Below are 20129 nucleotides of genomic sequence, written 5' to 3'. Positions count from 1 at the left end.
CAAAGTTTCTGGAATTACTTTCTTCTAGGCATCATTCCTGTTGTTTGGGTAAGCTGCTACCAGGTAGACAGGGGTGCCTAATTTTTGCCTTTCTTGTCTGAATTACCTGGATTACATACATGTGGTTAATTGCAAAGTCAGGGCATGCTTGCCTCCTTAATTATGATTTTGTTGAAAGCCACCCCCCCACAATATTGCCATATTAAAAAGAGTTTTGCATAAAAATTATTAATCTGTAGATAGCATGATAGAGAAAAAAGACATTGGTCTGATATACATAGGATCATAGGATTTAGAGGAGTTTTTGTTTGTTTTGAGATTGGCTCTTCTTATCTCAGGCTGGGAGTGTAGTAGCCACTTATGGGACAGCACCACTGTTGATTGACATGAAACCTTTAACCTGTTCATTTTTGGCCTGGGCTGGTTCGACCCTCCTTTGTCAGGCGGTCTCCTCTGTTCACCATATTAGCAACAGACTTAGTGTGGACACCCCATCAATTTTAGCCCCACTGAAGCTCAGACCTCCCCAGCTTATATGATTCCCCAGACTCAGCCTCCCTCAACAGCAGAGATGATGGGTGCAAGACCTCTACTGGCAGGATTTAGAGTTTTAAGAGATCTTATGAATCATTTAATTCAGCACTCCTATTTTACAGATGAGGAAATTGAAGTCCACGGAAGTCAAGTGATTTGTCCAAGATCATATAGGAAGTTGTCAAATCAGTATCGAAATCCATTTCCCATCGTTCCAAATCTAATGATTCTAACTTAGGTTTCAGACCAGGCTACAACACTAATTTACTGAGACCTCAGGCAAAATAGTCCCTGAACATATTGTAAAATGTGCCGTAAAATGAACATACTGTAAAATATAAAAAACACTAGATTGTGTGTTCTTAACTTCTTTTGTGCTATGGACCCCTTAGGCAGTCTGGTGAGGGCTGTGGACCCCTTTCTCAGAATCATGCTGTTTTTTAAATTAGCAATTGAAGAAAATACTAAATTTCAGTTAAAAGTTAGTGAAAATATATAAAAAGTTAGTCCTGTCTTCTTATACTCTTTTCAGTCCTGACTTGCTATGTTCTAAGATTTGATTCATTTTTCTATATATCTATATCATTTATATCTAGATAGCTATTTATTTCCATCCATATCTATGCTATATTCTAAGGTTCCTTTCAGTTCTAACCTCCTAGGACTATACAGATGCTACTTTACGATCTGCCCCACTCCCTTCTCACTAAGTTCCATTCCCAGAGGATTCACCAGATCCCTGCGCTGGCTTTCTTTTCACAGGCTAAGTGTAGGTGTTAACAATTTTGTTCCTTATTCCTAGACAACCACCGTCTGGGCCACCATAGGTGTGAATGGCAACAGAATTGTGTCCTCTGTGACCCCCGGAAGGTAAGAGGCAAGGGAGGGGTTTTCTCATGGTCCTCTCGTTTTATTCCCTAACCATGTAATTTCAATTTTCCACACTTTGATGTGGAAAATTGTGACTGATCCCCTAGGAGCGGAGACTTGACAGTGTAAATAGTTCCATTATGTTACCACTATCAACACACTGTGGGAAAGAAAATTAGTGTCTTTCTGATCCCACCACGAGCGTAATCTTCCTCCCTTATGTCTCACCAACCTCTGTGCTCTTTCTGGGGTTTTCTAGCTCAATATCTTCTAAGAGTGATGTGATGGGTGGACAGTGAGGGGAGGGTTTGGCAGTCAAACACTCTGGATTTTCTGGGGTGGTCCCTATTCCAAGAAAAGAAAGTATGCTTTCAATAAGACTTTATAACCTGTGAAATTTCCTCTAAAGGAATGGACAAGTTCAGTGCCAGCAAAAACTTAATGAAATTTAAGTTCTTTGGGCTCATTCCACCACTCTAGGTCCTAATCTTAGAATTTCAGTGTGTAAGGAACCTCCCACAGCATCCACTCTAAGTTGTACCTGAACAGGAATCCCTTTATAGTATCCCTGATAAGTGCACACTTGGCCTTCTTTTGAAGACCCCTAACAAGGGGAAACCAATCAATTAATAATCAATGAACATTTATTAAGTGCCTACTATATCTTCCACTCCTAGAGCAACTTTTTTTTTTTTTTTGATTAGGTAAAGAGGCCATTCTCTACCTCATTTCTTATTTAGCATTAATCACCGAATGGGTGTTGCCTCAGTCAGATGGAGGCCTGTTAAAGACCTTCTCTAAGCAAGGTCACTTTTCTAAGTAAATATTAATTTTGCCTGAAGCATGTCTAACTTTGTTCCGTCCTCAAGTGTTGATGCCTTTTCTTAAAGTCTAGAACTCTTCAGGGAACGCGGGAACTAACGTGAGCAAGAAAGTTTCATTCCTAGAACTCCAAGCACTCTGGCCTGACGATGCCAGACACACCCTTACCAGGCATTCTGCAGGGGTGGGATTGGGGTGGGGGCAGGGAGGTCACCCATATATTGCATAGCTAGTCCATGTAGTAGCAAACCCTACATTGTGAGGTAACTCATATCCTTCTCCCTTTCCTCTCATAGTTCACTTACCATGGAACTAAAGCACTCAGACATTGGCCCAATCAATGTAAGTTATATTCTTTCTTTGTCATTCATTCTACACATCTTTCTTGAGCTCCCTTCAGTGCCCGCTTCTGTTCTGGGTTATGGTACGGGGAAGCCAGGAGGAAGAGATCTAGTCTTTCCTTTTGGGCCACAGCCTCACAGTCTAATTGGGGAGATGGGGCATGCAAGCAGGAAGAAGTTACGTAACAACATAAACTAGTATAGGATAAATAGTTAAAAATGAATACATGAGCACATATATTCATTTATTCAGCATATGTGTATTAAATGCTCACTGTATGCAGAGCAATATAAAGTGAGGGGGGAAGGGGCGAGAGTTTAGAAAGGACATGGTTGGTCCCTGCCCTCAGTGAGCTCCACAGTTTAGGAAGGAACAAAATACAAATATGGAGAACTATAATATACAACATTACTGGTAAATGTTAGAAAGGTGGAAACAAGGTGTTGTGGGAGATCTGGGATTGGAAGGAGGAGATCGTTGCTGAGTAAGGAGACCAGTAAAGGTCTTGTGAAGGAGCAGATAATCAGTGTCTTGGGAGCTCAGAGTCAATTAGGATGTGGTGGAGGGATTTGGGAAAGCTTCCTGGAGAGGGCAGGGCTTGTATCTAAGGCCAGATTTAAACTCAGGAACAAGAGAAACAAAAGAGGGTAAAAACCAGTTCCCCAAAGCTAACCAACATTTCGATTGAGTTTGTATTTCATATCGCAGTCCCTCACTTCTGTAATAGAGGGAGGTGCATTCTATCATTCCTTCTTCATGACCAAATTTAGCCATAATCACATAGTGTTCCATTTCAGGGTTGGGTTTCTTTTTTTTTTTTTTTTTTGTCTATTTATGTTGTTGTCATTATCAATGTTGTTTTCCTGATTCTGTTTCGTTCCTTTTGGCTCAGTTCATACGTCATGTGTGTGCTCATTCTGCATCTCCTGCCTCCCTCAGGTACCCTTAATCCAGGCAATCCTGAATTACTATGCTATGAGCACCCTGTTACCTGCTGTCAATGGTAAGACGCAGCTAGGAAGACTTTTTTAGTCTGTCCGCTTTGGGTTGGGAAAGTGGAAAGGGGATTGATCAGGGAGTCAAGGGACCTCAGTTCAAGTCCCTGTTCTGCTTCTCACTTTACCTTAAGCAAATCATTAGTTTCTCCATCTGTAAAATGGGTTTAGGAACCCCTCCTGCCTTGCTTTCTTCTCAGAACATTTGTGGCATTCACTGAGATTATAAATGTGAATGCTTTTGAGAAGTACCAAGTGCCTCATGGGGAGTGGGGAAGGGTTTGGGAAAAATCTGATGCCTTCCTTGGTGTGTTGAGTATCCACTGGGATCTCAAAGGCTGGCAAAGCTGAGCACAGACTCTTCCGTGTCTAGCCAAGGTAGAAAGGCTTTGAGTATGGGCCCAGTGGCCAGCTTAGTTAAATGTGGGGAAGCTTATCACCTGGAGGGGTTGTAATCAGCATTGGTGGAGGGACTAACACCCACACTTATAAAAATCTTACAACTTCTGAAGAAGTATGAAAGTGGATAGGAGGTGGGCTCTATTTACCTTATAGAACAAATGTAACACTTGGTGATCACTCTACCCTTCTTGTATTCTCTATGTAACAGCTTTCTCTGTTCTGTGGTAATTTTCAGAAAATCTGGAGATAGGTTTTCCTCTCCCTTTGCCAAGAAATATTCAACTGCAGGACCTCCTTGTTCAACCTTATCAGGTCAGTGAGAAGACGCTGAACCCTAAGAAGGAGAAGTGTGTAGGGGTATGGTTGATGGGCCCTTTTCAGGGACCATGAGCAAGAGTAGAAGATGGGATTGGGTGTGTGGGGTGTGTGTGTGTGTGTGTGTGTGTGTGTGTGTGTGTGTAGGGAATGGCAGCACAGGAAATCTCAAGGAAGAATTAAGTTCAGATGTTTAGGCTGCTGTTAAGAGGGGCATTGGGGGACTGATCTGAATGCATTTTTATAGTCGTGTCCCATGGTGCTATCTGCCTGTCTTCTGGTAGGGCCACACCTGCTTTGGCCCCACCAAGTGGCTCAGATTCAGAGGCATATTCTCCCTGGTCTCCCATGGGTAACAAGAATTAGGAACTGGAACTTCTGGACCGGTAAAAGAACCTTAAACTGAATTGGGACCCAGGAAGTAGGGATAGGGATAGAGCTTGAAATCCCTTCTGAAACCCATTTCAAACCAGGGTCCTTGGACTTCTAAAAAATATTAGCACCTTTTTTATTTTTGTTGTTAACGTAAACTATGTTTCCCAATGTTTCCTTCCGTCTTCCCTCAACTGGTGAACCATCCCTTATAATAAAGAATGAATAAGGAGGTGATGGGGAGAAAGGTCAGCAAAGTTAAGCACTATCAGTTAAATTTGACATTATATGCAATATTCCATACTCCTAGTCCATTCTGTCAACAACGGTACAGAGGAGGTACCCAGATATGAAAAGATATTCATATCTTTTATTTTCACCTTTATTTCTAATAATATTCCTCCCCTTTCCAACAAGCCATCCATTGTAACAAATGATAAAGGAAAGAAAGAGCAGTTCAGCAAACCAAACACATAACTTGAATCTGACCTCTCAGCTCTGCAAAGAAGGTAGGGAGATGCATTTTCTCAGCTCTTCTGGACTCCTTTACTGACAGAATGAACAAGAAGTGATATGAGGAATGCGGAACATATAAATAGCCAGTCCACATAGCTCTATTTCAAAAGAGAATTAAAAAAACTGATCAATTCTCCATGCCATGTAGCCATTATCGAACTAATCTGACCCACTGGATCGAGAAATGGCAATATGAGCTCAGTACCCAAAGGAAATTCAGCAAATACATTCTTACTTCTTTTTTGCAAAAATCAGGTAACCCTGGCATTATTCAGTTGTGTTGGGAACACTATTTGGAAGGATGTAATTAATAGGAACTTAGGATGCGGACTCAGGGTGGTGATGATATCAAGTTGAAGAGACCTTGGAGATCGATTAGTCGAGTGCCCTTATTTTACAGATGAGGAAACTGGGCCCCCAGGGAGGTTTTCACTCTTTTGATAGACTACAAGGTCCTTGGGAGCCAGGATGATTAAATTTTTCTCTTTATGTCTCCAGCACCTCACCCAGTTATATAACTGGCACTTGATAAATGCTTGTTGCTTGATTGTCCAAAGTCATACAGCTACTAAGCCTCAGAAGCTGAATTTATACCCAGGTTCTCTGACTCTAGAGCCAAAATTCTTTCCATAGTACCAAACTGCCATGATGATGATGATGATGATGAAGCTGATGAAGATGAAAATGGTCTCCACTTGCTATTATCCAACAGTGAACAACAGCTGACATTGCCTTGAGTTTTTGAAATAGATTCTCTTCTGCATGAAGGGAAATGAATCAGGGAGCAGGGGTGTAATGCCAGGCAGCTCACAATTTTGCTGTTGTATGCTTGGGAGAGAAAATTTAGGTGACAGAAAGCAAAATTATGCTGGTCTTCCAGAAAGGCATCCATTTGTAAAATGACAGATAAATAGGGAAGAAGCTGACAGAGGCTGTGTTTTTACTAAGATCATAGGGTCTGGGGAGTATTTATGACCTCTGTGGGTTGATTTCATTTTAGTTAGAATGGGACTTTCCATTTCTGAAGGGTTCCCAAGGGAAATGACTTGTCTCTCCTTAAATTAAATGTCTCTTTGGGAAGCAGAGGATGATCTTTTTCACTTGTCTTCTTTGTACTTTTATCTCTAGGACTTTCTGCTTTTGGGAGCCAATGTTCTGTACACTAAAAACTGAAGAGGGAGAGGACTGACAAGTAGGAGTCACAGATGGAGAGGGGAAGGTTGCTTTTCTGCAGCCAAGGCTTCATTTCTGGTAAAGAATTGAAGGCCACAGCTGGGCTCCCTCTCCCATCATCTGGGTCTCTCTAGTTCTGTTCTGTGGCATGGATCTGCTGAAGATAGATGTGTCACTTTGGGGCTCAGCCTGTGGACTCCAAGCTCTGGTCCCTCTTAGCACTGCCATGCCCTTCTCTGTTTGAATTGGCTTTTTCTCCATGACTACCAGCTTCTCCTGGAGTTTGCCTACTGTTTGCATTTTGGTTCTACTCCCCTCTCTCCTTCTAAGCCCATGTACTCTTCCTCTTTCCTTGTGGATATCCAATAAATCCTCCCCCTACTCACAAATGACTCCATAAAAGACTGAATGACTGTGTCACTCTTGTTCTGGCCTACATTGTCCTCAGACAATGTTCACACATTTCAGGTATGTCTATCTTTTGTTTTGATGTGTCGAGAGAAAGTACTATATTTGGAGTTGGAGGACCCTCCATTCGAATCCTAGCTCTGTTACTTGATATCCTTGTGACCTGGGGCAACCTCTTTGGGTTTCTGTTCCCTTATCCACAAAATGAGGGGGTTGTATTAGAGCAGTGGTCTCCAAAGTGAGCCCTGGTATGGCCCCAGGGGGTGTGTGGTCAATCAATCAGAAGGTAGGGACATCCTTCACTCCTGGTGATTTGTGGGGTTTGTTGAGAACATAACTATACTTCTCTTTCTTCTATCTTTGGCTGACATGTCCCCACTCCTCCCTCTCCTGCTGTACAAACTCCTAAACTCCCTTCTTCAACACAGAGAGTTGTTGGCCCTTCAGGGAAATGATAGGGAAATCGTTGTTTCTATCTAGAAAACCAAAATCAAAACAATTCATACCCATTTCCTTTTCTCTGCATAACCATCACCCTAGTTTGGGCCTCTTTCCTCTCCATCTTGAGAAGCCCAGAGAAGCTCTATATCACACACTCCAGAGAGAAAGAAAGAAAACAAGAGTAGGATTTGTTCTTCCATTTTAAATTCAGTGGGCTAAAGTGTACAGCACTTTCTGGCTCAGTGGCCACCCCTTTTAGGGATACATCTCTTTGTTTTAGCCATAGAGACCAAGGGGTTGCTTCATCCTCCCAAAACTCTATTTCCTCATCATTAATTTCATATCTCCCTGGAAGTGGCCAGGGTGCATGCTTCATGAGGTGTACTCTAATTCAACCTCCAGAATACTAACAAAATTATTATTTACAAGTTTTCATTACCTCAGGATATACATAAGAATTTTTTTTTAATTATGAAGCATGTTCAGTCACATTGCTTTCACTTAAAATATTTTTGGTGAGAAGAAAAAGGTTTTCTGTGCTGGTAGTAAGTAAATTATTTTTTAAAAATATTTAATCTTTATCTGACCCTTTTGAAATTTCTATGCTTTATGTAGTTTTTATAATACACATGAGATATTAGATGGCAGAACCCATGTAGATATTCTAGAAATAAGTAAATAGGCATATATTAGAAGTTTGTGCTCAGAAAGTTTTTTATTGATAGGGGTATATGATCAAAAAAGTTGGGAGACCATTGGACTAGATGACCTTCATGATAATTTTCAGTTCTTTATCTATGGTCACATGATTTGAGTCTGCTTCCAAAGCCGTGGAATATGTAGGTAGGCCACCAGATTAGGTGCTGTGGAAATGACCTCACTATTCTGAATCCACTCGCATTAGCAGTATTATCATGTTTATACTCTGGGTACAGATTTACCTTGATGCCATCTGTCTCCCACACCTGTCCCCCAAACCAATCCTGCAGTCTTTTTTTTTCCCATGTGAAAAACAGTGGGATTTCAAAATTGTTCCAGTCAATTAGTTGCAACAAGTATTCATTTTCAATTGTTACAACAATTAGGTCATTTTCAACTTAGCCTTAGAGGGTGATATAATGGCTTCTAAGATTGATACAGTTCCCTCCTCTCTTGCTTTAAGGAGTTTATTTTAGATGAAAAAAATATTAATTTGATTATGATCGCTCCAAGCCCTGAGTTAGGGAAATTCCTTATATCTAGGTGAATGGTTCTTACTTTTTTTGTGTGTGTCATGGACACCTTTGACAGTCTAGTGAGGCCCGTGGACTCTTCAAAATAATAGCTTATTGCCTCTCTGTACCTGAAGGAAATTCAATACTAGATTTCAGTTTGAGATTAGTAAACATAAATATTTTTCCCCACCCAAGTTCATGGATCTCCTGAAATCCATTCACAGATCCCTGGATAAGAAATCCTGATTTTTGACAAAGGTTGAGCTCTCTGCCTAATTTTGCAATCATATATCCATGATTGGCCTCTTTGTGATTGAGACAAAATTCAGATTACTGGAAACATATGGATAAGAAAACAGTAGATTATATTATCATGTCTGTGGATAGACAGGCACCAGGAAGTAAAATTTGGAAAAGAGCTCAACCTTTTCTTGGGACCTCTCTCAGTTCAGGTCTTCTGCTCTGAGATTCCTGTAGAGCAGATTACCCTCCTTGATTTTTCCCACCTCTGCCACAACTCAGTTCAACCTTCTCTTGGTTTTTCAGTGGTTGCCTCGGGGCTGCCTGTTCCTTTCTGCTTCCAGTCCTCAGAACCTCTATCTTGGTTCTTCCTGATTTATGTATCAGATGTCAATCTGATACACAAATCCCCTGGTCTATGATAAAGTCTTTTATACACTAATTTTGATTGATAAAAGAAAGTGTACAAGCCCTGTTCATGGATGGTTCTGAGTTACTGATTGAATTTGGAAAAATACCCAACAAAGATAATTACTTTTAAGTTGGTAGGATAAATAACAGTCTCACTTCATGTCTTTTTCATCACTGAGCCCAGAATGCTAAATGCCTTTATGGGAAGGGCAATCAGACTCAGACAGTGTGCCCTTACTATCTCCAGGATAAATATAAAATCCTCTGGTTTTTAAACTCTCCACAACCTGGCTTCTTCCTGCCTTTCTAGTCTATTTTGCTCCTTTCTACTCTACAATAACTTGACATGGGCCTTCTTGTTGTTTCTTGTACAAGACCCTATGTTTCCTGGCTCCAAGAATTTTCACTGGCTGTTTCTCATACCTGCTGTGCTTGCCCTCTTCACCTCCATTTCCTGGATTCTTTGGCTTCCTTCAAGTCTCAGCTAAAATCCCACCTTCTCCCAGAAGCCTTTTATAGTCTTTTAGTCAATCTTAGTTCTAGTACCTCGCTTTTGAAATTACCCCCAACTTACCTGTATATATTAGCCTCTATATATCTTACATGTTCATAATTGTTTGCATATTGTCTCCTCTATTAGATTTTGAGCTTCTTGAGGGCAAGGACTGTTTTACATTTCTTTGTAGCTCCAGCTTAACACAGAACTTGGAATATAGTAAGTAATTAATAAATACTTGTTTACTGATTGACTAACGACCTATACTCAATTTTGCTGGCTAGCTGGCAAATTAAAGCATGCCTTTCTTTGGAAGCATCTAATCTCACTCTGTTTATCTTCTCTAAGAAAGATTTTTCCTAGAGGCACATCCAATATTCTAAGGGATCCTGAGACTCACCCCCAAATTGCCAGAGACCCCCAAGATACATCCACAGTCCACTTGTAGACTTTTAGTATTTATTTTCTAATTTAGTATTTACTTATCAATCATCTCTCATAATCATATCAAGAGTTTTTAATATCATTTTTATAAACACTGAGTAATAATTTCCTCTTTTCCTCTACCCACTTAATTCAGTAATTGCCATCAACCAGCACTAGGAGAACAGTTAATATGCTTTTTTTTCTTTCCTTTTCCCTTTCTTTTTTTTTTTGAGGGTGAGAAGGAAGAAGGGAGAGAATTAACAATTGCTGGCAAAAAGCAGGACATTTTTGAAAGTTACATGTTGAATTTATTATATACTTGAAAAGAAAAGAAAACCAGTCTCTACTTAATAGAGATTCACAGTTTCATGCACAATTTTCCTATGTTCTACAATGTATATGGAAATCCTCATTTTAGGAGTGTTTTTTAAGTTCAGAGTTAAAAAAAATTAATTAAAAATTTGCTACAGCTTTGAGGCCACTTCTCTTTAGGCAAAGCATCTGGCCTTTAGACTATCACAAAGTCATGTGACCAACAAGATAGAGGGCTAGACATTTTATCCAATCTTCATGATCTCTCAGACTTCTCCAAAATAAAAATTGTGAGCAAGAAGTAAAGCAAGTACAACTATCTCCACCTTCTAAGACACCAAGAATTCTGATGAGTATTTGGTTAACTATTTGATTAGTATTTGACTATTTGATGAACTAATATCAGGTAAATCAAATCCCTAATCCATAAAGAGATCATTCAGACCCTCCCCTATCATCCTCCATGCTTTGGCAGAATGGCACAACCTGACCCACAAACTTGTGCTCTGGGAACCACTCACCAATTCTCTTTTTGTTGCTATAGTTTCTGCCAGCTATTATCCTCCTGGTCTTGCCCTATTTTACCATTCTGAAGCAACAAGCAGCTGAACTCAATTTTGCCCCTTTCCTCCATTCTGTGCCAAGGAGGTAGAGATACACAAAAGTGGAAAGTTTGCTCTACTGAGGTCAGCAGCATCCTTTCTGCAGTATAGCCATGCTCAGTCAGAGAACTAAGAAACAAAGGAAACTGGGAAAGGTCAACAGTGTGTGGGACTCCACCAGATATGAAGGAAAGAGGATTGGTCTCCAGCTGAAGCTGAATTCTGTCCCCCTACAACTCACTTGGGGAAGAGATTGAAACTCATTAAAACAGAATTTCCCAGCATGAGAGGAAGCCAAGACAGTTTGAAGTCCAGCCCTCAATGAAACTACTATCAAAGGGGAAGGCAGAATGTGAGTACTACAGGAATATAGGGAAAAAGATTGAAAGTATCAAGGATCTCAGGAAAAAGAAAACTCAGTTAAAAACTTTGAACACAAACAAACAAACAGGGAAGATATTGAAAAACAAAAGAGAATATGGCCTTCAGATCATCTAAACAAGTTCAACCATCTCTGAATAAATATGGTAAGAAAAAGGAAAATGAGTCAATGCCTGATGAGACACAAGACCTTGTGAATTCCCCAAGAGAGCATGAAACCACAGAGGGATGTTTCTGAATGCTTTAAGAGAGAATTAAGAAGGGGCAGTGAGGTGGCACAGTGGATAGAGCACTGGCCCTTGAGTCAGGAGGACCTGAGTTCAAATGTGACCTCAGACTAGCTATGTGACACTGGGCAAGTTACTTAATCCTGATTGCCTCAAAAAAAAAAATGAAAAGGAAAAAAAGAGAGAGAATTAAGAATTGTGAAAATGGAATTTATGATCCGAAAACCATAAAAAATCTACAGAATAGAAAAACTTGAATCCATAGTAGCAAATTTCATTAAAGAAACAATAGAGAGAACTACTGATTGGGAATACAAATATACAGAAGTAAAGGACAGTTTTGAAGAAGAATAGCAAAGAGTAAAAGCATTAAAAGAAAACACGATCTCCATAGAAGCCAAACAAGTCACCAAGACAAAATGCGTAGAGGCAATTTAAGAAGAACACAAGAAGCAAAAAACCCTGAACATCATAATATATGAAATAATGTGAAAAAATTGTCCAGAACTTTTGAAAACAGAAAACAATGCCAATAGAAAGAATTCTTATGGGGGTGGGGAATAAAAACAAACTGCATACTGGAAACTCCAAGTCATATAGTTGTTAAACTGAACAATTCTAATGACAAACAAATTCTGCAAGTGACCAGAAGAAAGATCTTTAACTATAAAGGAAAGGATATTAGAATAACACAATGAGGAAAGAAAGGGGAAAATCTTGATTCAGTGGTAGGAGGTTCCATGGGGGAAGCTCTAGGATAGGGACTATCGCCTGATGACTTTTGTATTTCTAGTGCCCAGAATGGTGCCTGGTATATAGATGGCACTGAAAAAATTTGCTAAATAGAAAGTAGAGGGGAGAAGAAAGGTAAGGAGGAGATCAAGTTTAGCCCCATTGTGAGATATTGCTCGTACTGATTGATGTGGTACTTAGTTTTGCTAAACTGCTTTTGTTTTTTCCTTTTCTTTTTTATTATCTACTCTTTATGATCATGTAGGAGAGTAGACAGGAAGAATTTATAAATAAAGTTGATATAAAAACAAAAACTGTTTTAAAACACTTTAGGTGGGGAAAAGGGGAAGATAATGAAGAAAAGAAAAAGAAAAATGGTAAGAGGAGAGATTAAGGGGTACAGAGTACAAAGATAAGAAAAGGAGAAACATTAAGACAAAAAAAATGAACATTAGGACTTCATTTTTGGTTTTCCACATCTCAGGCTTCTCTAAAAATTTGTGTCAGTCTACTTTGCCTCATTTCCTGTAGGAGAAAGAGAGGCTAGAAATATTGCCCCACAGCTGAAATTTTCCTATGTGCCTGGCTCATTACTATCCTCTGCCTTCCCTGGATCATTTTCCCCCATTTCCCATAAAATCTCTCTGGATCCATGTCTTCTCATTTTTCTGATTATCAGTTACCCTCAACAGCTCTGATTCCCTTTCTCTTGTCCATGGAGGCACAACATACTCATAGAGGAAGTGTTCTCTTTGAATACTAAATCCCTATGGAATATACCAATTAAAATATACCCATCTTTCATTATAGAATTTCTCTCTTCCCCCATGGGATAGACATACAGATTAGCATAACACAATAACACCAAGGAGGTAATACTCACAATCAAAACAAACATCCTGATCTTGAAAAGAAAATTAAAAGTGAGGATGAGGGAAGCAAAAATAAGAGACTTAGAAGCTAAGTTGATGCCTTATACTGCCTCTTAGACAATTAGGGAATGGCTGAACAAATTGTGGTATATGAATAGAGTATTATTTCACCATAAGAAATGACAAAAGAAACAATTTCAGAGAATCCTGGATAGGATGAATTGAAACAGAGTGAAGGGTGCAGAAGCATGGGAACAAATTATACATGGACAGCAACATTGTAAAGAAAAACAGCTTTGATCAACTTAAGAATTCTGATCAAAGCACTGATTAGAGGACTTATGATGAAGTATGTTACCTACCTCCTAATAAAAAGTTAATGGACACCAGGTGCAGAAGGAGACATAAATCTTTGGTAATGACCACAGAATGTATTCATTTTGCTTTATTATGCTTATTTATTTGAAGATGTTATTTCCTATACTTTTTCTCTGTTAATTAAGGATTCTTTATGAGGGTGGGAAAGAAGGTATTAAAAAATTCAACAGGGGCAGCTAGGGGGTGCAGTGGATAGATCTCTGGCCTTGGAGTCAGGAGAACCTGAGTTTCAAATCTGGCCTCAGACACTTGACACTTACTAGCTGTGTGACTCTAGGCAAGTCACTTAACCCCAATTGCCTCACCAAAAAGCAAAAAAAAAAAAAAAAGTCAACATTTTTTAAAATGAGGGAAGAAAACAGAAGGAAGTTCAGAAGGAAGCACAGACCAGCAGGGCAGTTTTGAAAGTAGAAATAGAATTTATTATATACTTTTTTTGAAAAGCGAGTGATGTGAAATGGAGATTTTGATTTTTTTAAAGAATCTACTTTTTATGTTCTGCTATGTATATGGAAATACTAAATGCTAAAAAATTTTAAATAAGGAAGGCAGTCATTCCTAGTATGGAGGGGACAGCTTGTAATCATGTACAGATGCAAGAGATGGCATATGGAATTAGGACAATAGCAAGTAGCTGAGTTTGGCTGGCATATAGAGTGCAGAAAGAATTAAGGGCACAAAGGAGAAAAATGTAAAATAAGACAGGAACGAGAGATTGTTTGAGACCCAAGGAATAGGCACACTACTGAAAGGGAAAAAAAAACAGCTAGGTATACATTTCAAGACTGTAAAATAGCACTCAGATTAGTCCCCCACCCTTATATTGATGTTGTAGAAGAAAAATTAGCTCAGTTCCTTAAGGGTGCAAGGGTGAAATTGATGGGCTAGATGTCACGATTAAGCATTAAAGTCTTTTAGTTCTAACACTGTGATAAAATTTAACACAACCTCATAGGTCATCTAATCTGACTGTAAAATAAAAGGAAGTATTAGGCTAGACAAGTGAAGTGATTTTCCATAGGAGCCGATGCTAGCTAATCATTTAAGCAATGATTAGAAACCAGGTCTCCCATCCACCACATTGTTATGCCTATCTTTAATGCCTACTAAGTTTGCACAGCACTCTGCGACTATTAAAAAAAAGACAACCAAAGACTAGAAAACTTCTACTGAGAATATGAACTCCTTGAGGGGAGGTATGGTTTTGTTACTTCAATTCAACCAGCCACTTTGAGTATTATAAATATTCAAATAAACGACAAAGATCTATGAAGGAAGATGAGAAAAAGATCTCCAGAGAAAGAACTGATAAATAGACCTATGCATAGTATGGTTATATATCTATAGCTATGTATGATATATTTATTTATATATGTCTATCTATCTATGTATCTATGTATCTATCTATCTATCCATCTACCTATCTATGTCAAATGATGGCCTCCTCTAGAGCTGGGTGGAGAGGGAGGGAGGAAGACAGTTCAGAACTTAAAATTCAACAACAAAAAATAAAGTTAAAAGAAACCCAAGCAAACAATTGTGTGAATTATGTAACAGATACTGTGTGCTAGGTGCAGAGAACACAAAGACAAGAATGAAATAGTCTGGCCTTTGAGGAACTTTTGTTAATGTAAAATCCTAATAAAACAAACAAAATTGCAAGCAATCTTCACTTTTGGTCTTTGCCTTTGGATCCCTAGCACCCAGCAGTGTGATTTCAATGATGAAGAAAATTATGAGTTAGTTATACCCTCTCCCAATGCAAATTTCAGTATATCTAAAACAGCCCAAAATGTTCATTTGCAGGGCTGAGCTACCAACCCTCCAGCATGTATTTAAAATGTTTATTGCTACATCTTTGCACAGAAGTAGGAGGCCTACTAATTTACTCTAGCTAATGCAGGGTTTGAAGTCTAATTTCACAACTTTTTTCCCCCTTAAATTTGAACTAGCTTTTCTTGAGTATGAAAGAATCCTAGTAAGAGCTGGAAATGACCTTAGAGGTCATATGGTCCAACCCTTTCATTTTACTGATGAGTCCAGGAGAAGTTAAATGACTTATTTAAGATCACACAGACAGTAAATGACAGCTGGGATTTGGTTCCAGGTTCTTTGACTCCAAATTCAATGTGTTTTTTTTTTACTACACCAAGTGCTATTTTGTGTTGTTAAGAGTTAGGTATCTAATTTGGAAGTAATTGGTTCTGAAACATTACCTCCATAAAACAGAAACAAAGGGCATTAGCATCTCCACCAGATGACACTTAGCACAATGGTTCCATTTGGATACTACATCTTAATGTATGATGCTATGTGACTTTATTGGCACCAAAGACTCTTTTGTGCAGAGGCTCTATAAAAACATGTGTATTCAATTGTTTTAGTTAGAAAAAGAAAGAGAGTTGAAGCCAGATCATGGGAGGCCTTAAATCCCAGGCTAAGGAGTATGTGCTATGTGAATAGAATATCATTGTATCATGACCACAATGCCTTTTCTCCCACTTTTCATCCTTAATTGAGGGTTCTTTGTGGGCAGGAGTGAGGAGAAAGGTAAATTTTTAAAAACCCATTGCGACATTTATTAAAATGAGAGAAGGGAACAGAAGAAAGTTCAGAAGGAAGCATAGACCAAAAGGGCAGTTTTGAAAGTAACAAGTAGAATTTACTTTGTATACTTTTTAAAAAAAAAAGTGATGTGAAATGCAGATTTAGGTTTTTTAAAGAATCCACTTTTTGTGTTCTGCTATGTATGTGGAAATGCTATTTTTTAGAAAACACTGAAAAGTTTGAGATAAGGGAGGCGTTCATGCCAAGTATGAGGGGGAAGGCTTGTAATCATGTACAGGTGCAAGAGATAGTATGGGGGTTTGTGGGAATAACATGTAGCTGAGTTTGTCTGGCATATAGAGTATTTTATCCTGGAGACAGCGGGAGGGAGATGAAGACTTTTGAGCAAGTTTCACTAGGCCTGTGCTTTGGAAAGATTGTTGTGGCAGCTATGTAGAAGATGGACCAGAGGAATGATAGCTCATTAGGAATCTATTGCAATCAATTTGTTTTTGTTGTTTAGTGGTTTTTCATTCTTGTCTGAGTCTTCATCACCCCATTTGGGGTTTCCTCAGCAAAGTTACTGGAGTGGTTCGCCATTTCCTTCTTCAGTGCATTTTACAGATGAGGAAACTGAGGCAAACAATGTTAAGTGACTTGGCCAGGATCACACAGCTAGTAAATGTCTGAGACTGGATTTGAAATCTGATCTCCCTGACTCCAGGCCTGGCACTTTATCCACTGTGCCACCTACCTGTCCACAATCAATAGTCTATGTAAAAGGTGATTAGGACCTGAATGAGGCTGGTGACTGTGTGAATGGAGATGAGAGGACTGTTATGATGGAAACCATGAAGGAAAGGTGTATTTGGCAACTGATCGTGTTACTAAGTAGGATGGACAGATAGTGAGGGAGAGGAAGAAAATCAAAGATGACTCGAACCCAGGGTTACTAGGAGGATTTCAATGTCCTTGACAGATACACTGCAGCTTTCTCCCTCTACTTCTCCTTTTCCTCTCTCTATCCTCCTCTTCCATTCTCTTGTTCTCTCTTCCTGTTCTCTACCCATCCTTTCCCTTTCATTTCTCTCTCCTTGCTTTCATCATCTTCCTTTCCCCATCCCAATTCCCTATCCTCCCTGTTCCTTTCCCCTCTTCCCTTTTCCCCAAAGTCGCTGGTCACAGATGCTAGAGAGAAACTCTTTTGCTTCCTCATTTTTCCCTTTGAGTTTTCAAGGCAGGTGAAGAAAAGGAAAGAAAGGGCAGCTCTCCCAGGGTTACAACTCAGTACCTATGGTTCTCTTATAAGGCATGTCCTTCAAACAAACCATTTTTAAAAATATTACCTTAATTTCTGAATATATCTGCCCCCTCTGCTTTACTCAGAAAGCCAACCCTTATGACAAATAATTTTTAAAAAAGAAATAGAAGAGAAAGCAGTTCAGCAAAACTAATCAACATACCAACTAATCAAAACTAATCAATGAATCAAGGAAGGGATGGAAGTGCCATAAGAGGCTTCCTATTGAGAGGAAAATAATCTTTTGGTTTGAAAGTAGAAACTGGCTATCTTGTGGTGCTAGCTAAAAGATTATGAGGAGGGGCAGAGGAAGACTGTTGATAGAATGGGAAGAACTAAATATCTGGTGATAATAAAGGAAGGACTGAGTAGAATGGTGGAAAAAAGAATGGTGGATCTGAAAATCCAAGGAGCCAGATAATTCAACCCTCTTTTTTGAATAGGTACATGAAAGTAAAGTGACTTGGCTAACGTTATACAGGTAGTATGAAACAAGGGAAGGGAATAAGTATTTATTAAACACCTGCTATGTTCCTGGCGCCATGCTAAGCACTACAGATATTATCCTACTTATCATCAGGAAGATTTGAAACCAGAACTTCTCACTTGAGAGCCAGTGTTCATTTCCAGGGTACCCTGCTGCTGCTTGTGGGACTCAGAGGACCTGGATTTAAATCTTGACTCTTCCACTTAACTATCTTTGTGCCTTTAAATAAGCTATTTAATGTCTCTGGGTTTCATTTCCTTATCTGTAAGAATGGGTATTGGACTCAATCACTAAAGTCCCTTCTAACTATAGCCTCCATCCCTCCATCCATTTGTAAAACAAAGATAATTGTTGAGGTTGTTATGAGCCAAGCACCTTTTTTCATAATCCTTTAATGCATTATTGAAGGGGGAGTTAGTATTATTATAGTGAATGATTCCTATCCTTTCCCTTCTCAGTAGCTACCAGAGTGAGAACAAGTGGGTTTCTTAGAGCAGGATATCAACACACTGTTCTCTGATTGAATGCCCTGCAAATTAGTAGTTGCTGGGGAATAAATTAGGAGATGTTTGGGTTTGGGGTTTCATTTGCAGAGCATTACTGAAAAACAGTGCTGATCCCTAGGGACATTTATGGGCCTTGAAGTCTCTGAGATGAGACCAATTTACTAATTACCAAGCAGCGGATGCATTCCATCTCATAGACAGTAAGGCATCATTTCTGAGACCCATTTGGATCCACAGGGAGCTAGAATATGAAAGTTTTTGGGGAATCAATTGTGGGAATAGACTGAGGAGCAGATGGACTTGGCTGCTGGCTACACAGCTCTTCTCCAGTGAACAAACCAGCTTACCCATGGGAAAAGTAAAGCACACATGAGTTCCCAGTTACGTGATAAGTTGTTGCTCAGCTGGCATAAAGCTGAGCTGTGATTTCTTTTTGTTCCTTTCTCTCTGCCCTTCAGCTAGAAGGAGCCATTTTTTCCTGGTGGGGTGTCTCTGGCCAGAGATTGAACACAGTTTTGTCTTTACACTGAGAGCAGGGAAATAGAGGTGGGTGTCTCAGCTTCTGTCCCCATTTAGGGGCTCAGTTTAGAAACCCTGGCACTGATGTACTCACCACCCCGGAGACTACTACACTGCACTCTGCTCTGGTCAGTCGACATCTAGACTATGTGTTCGGCTCTGGGTTTTACATTTAGGAAGGTCATTGGTAAGGTGAAGAGCATCTAGACAGGCACAACGAAGACGGACAAGGACCATTTGAAGATGACTTGAAATGTATGTATGTAGTCCAGGTATGAGGCAATGAGGGCCTAAATAGAGTGATGGCAGTCTCAGAGGACAGAAGGGGGATTATTAGAGAGATACTGCAAAAGTGAACTTGACAGCCCTGGGTAACAGATTGGATATGAGAGGGATAAGGGATAATGAGGAGTTGAGGATGATGTCTAGGTCACAAGTTTGTGGGTGCTGTTACCTTCTACAGTAATAGGAAAGGTAGGAGAAAAGGAGGGTTCAGGGGGAAAGATTATGAGTTCTATTTTGTACGTGTTGAGTTTAAGATGTCTATTAGACATCCAGTTTGCTGAAAGGCGGTTGGAGATGTGAAATTGGAGGTCAGCAGAGAGGTTGGGGCAGGATAGGTAAATTTGAGAATCAGCTGTCTAGAGATGGTAATTAAATCTATGGGAGGTGATAACATCACTAAGTGAAGTAGTATAGGGATAGAAGAGAAGAGGGCCAGAACAGATTCCTGAGGGATCCCTACCATTAAAAGGAATGATCTGAAAGAGGACTCAGCAAAGAAGACAGAGAAGGAGCAGTCAGGAGAAGAATCAGGAGAGAGTAGTGTCCTGAAAACCTAGAGAGAAGAGATTGCCAAAGAGAAGAGGTTGGTCAACTGTGTTAAAAGCTTTAGAGTTCAAGGAGAATGAAGATTAAGGAAAGGCTATTGGATTTAGCAATTAGGAGATCCATTGGTGACTTTGGAGAGACCATCTTCAGTGGAAGAAATAGGTCAGAAGCTGGATTAAGGGGTTTAGAAGATAGTGAGAGAAGAGAGAAACCAGAGGCACTCTTATGGATGGCTTTTTCAAGGAGTTTATACATGAAGGCCAAAAGAGATATAGGATAATAGTTAACAGAGTTGAGGATTAACTGACAATTTTTTGAGCTAGGGAAATAGGGAGACATAGGTATGTCTGTAGGCAATAGGAAAGGAGCCAGTAGAAAGGGAGAAATTGAAAAAAAGTGATAGAGTGGGGATGATAGTTGGAGGGCAATTTGTTGGAGTAGACATGAAGTGAGATTGC

General features: G+C 39.5%; 1 protein-coding gene across 1 annotated transcript in view; it reads left to right on the top strand.

Moving 5' to 3' along the window:
- LOC114046725 (lipopolysaccharide-binding protein-like) overlaps positions 1-6743 on the top strand; it is a 29441-nt gene extending 22698 nt beyond the window's left edge. The window contains exons 11-15 of the mRNA XM_027867179.1: positions 1337-1404; positions 2523-2568; positions 3508-3571; positions 4201-4277; positions 6297-6743. Coding sequence (XP_027722980.1) covers positions 1337-1404; positions 2523-2568; positions 3508-3571; positions 4201-4277; positions 6297-6341 — 300 coding nt within the window. The 3' untranslated portion in view covers positions 6342-6743. The remainder of the gene's footprint in view (positions 1-1336; positions 1405-2522; positions 2569-3507; positions 3572-4200; positions 4278-6296) is intronic.
- The last annotated feature ends 13386 nt before the right edge of the window (positions 6744-20129 follow it).

This window comes from Vombatus ursinus, unplaced genomic scaffold, assembly GCF_900497805.2.
Source record: "Vombatus ursinus unplaced genomic scaffold, bare-nosed wombat genome assembly UNPS02014785.1, whole genome shotgun sequence".
NCBI lineage: Eukaryota > Metazoa > Chordata > Mammalia > Diprotodontia > Vombatidae > Vombatus > Vombatus ursinus.
This window is presented reverse-complemented; position numbering and strand designations above follow the sequence as displayed.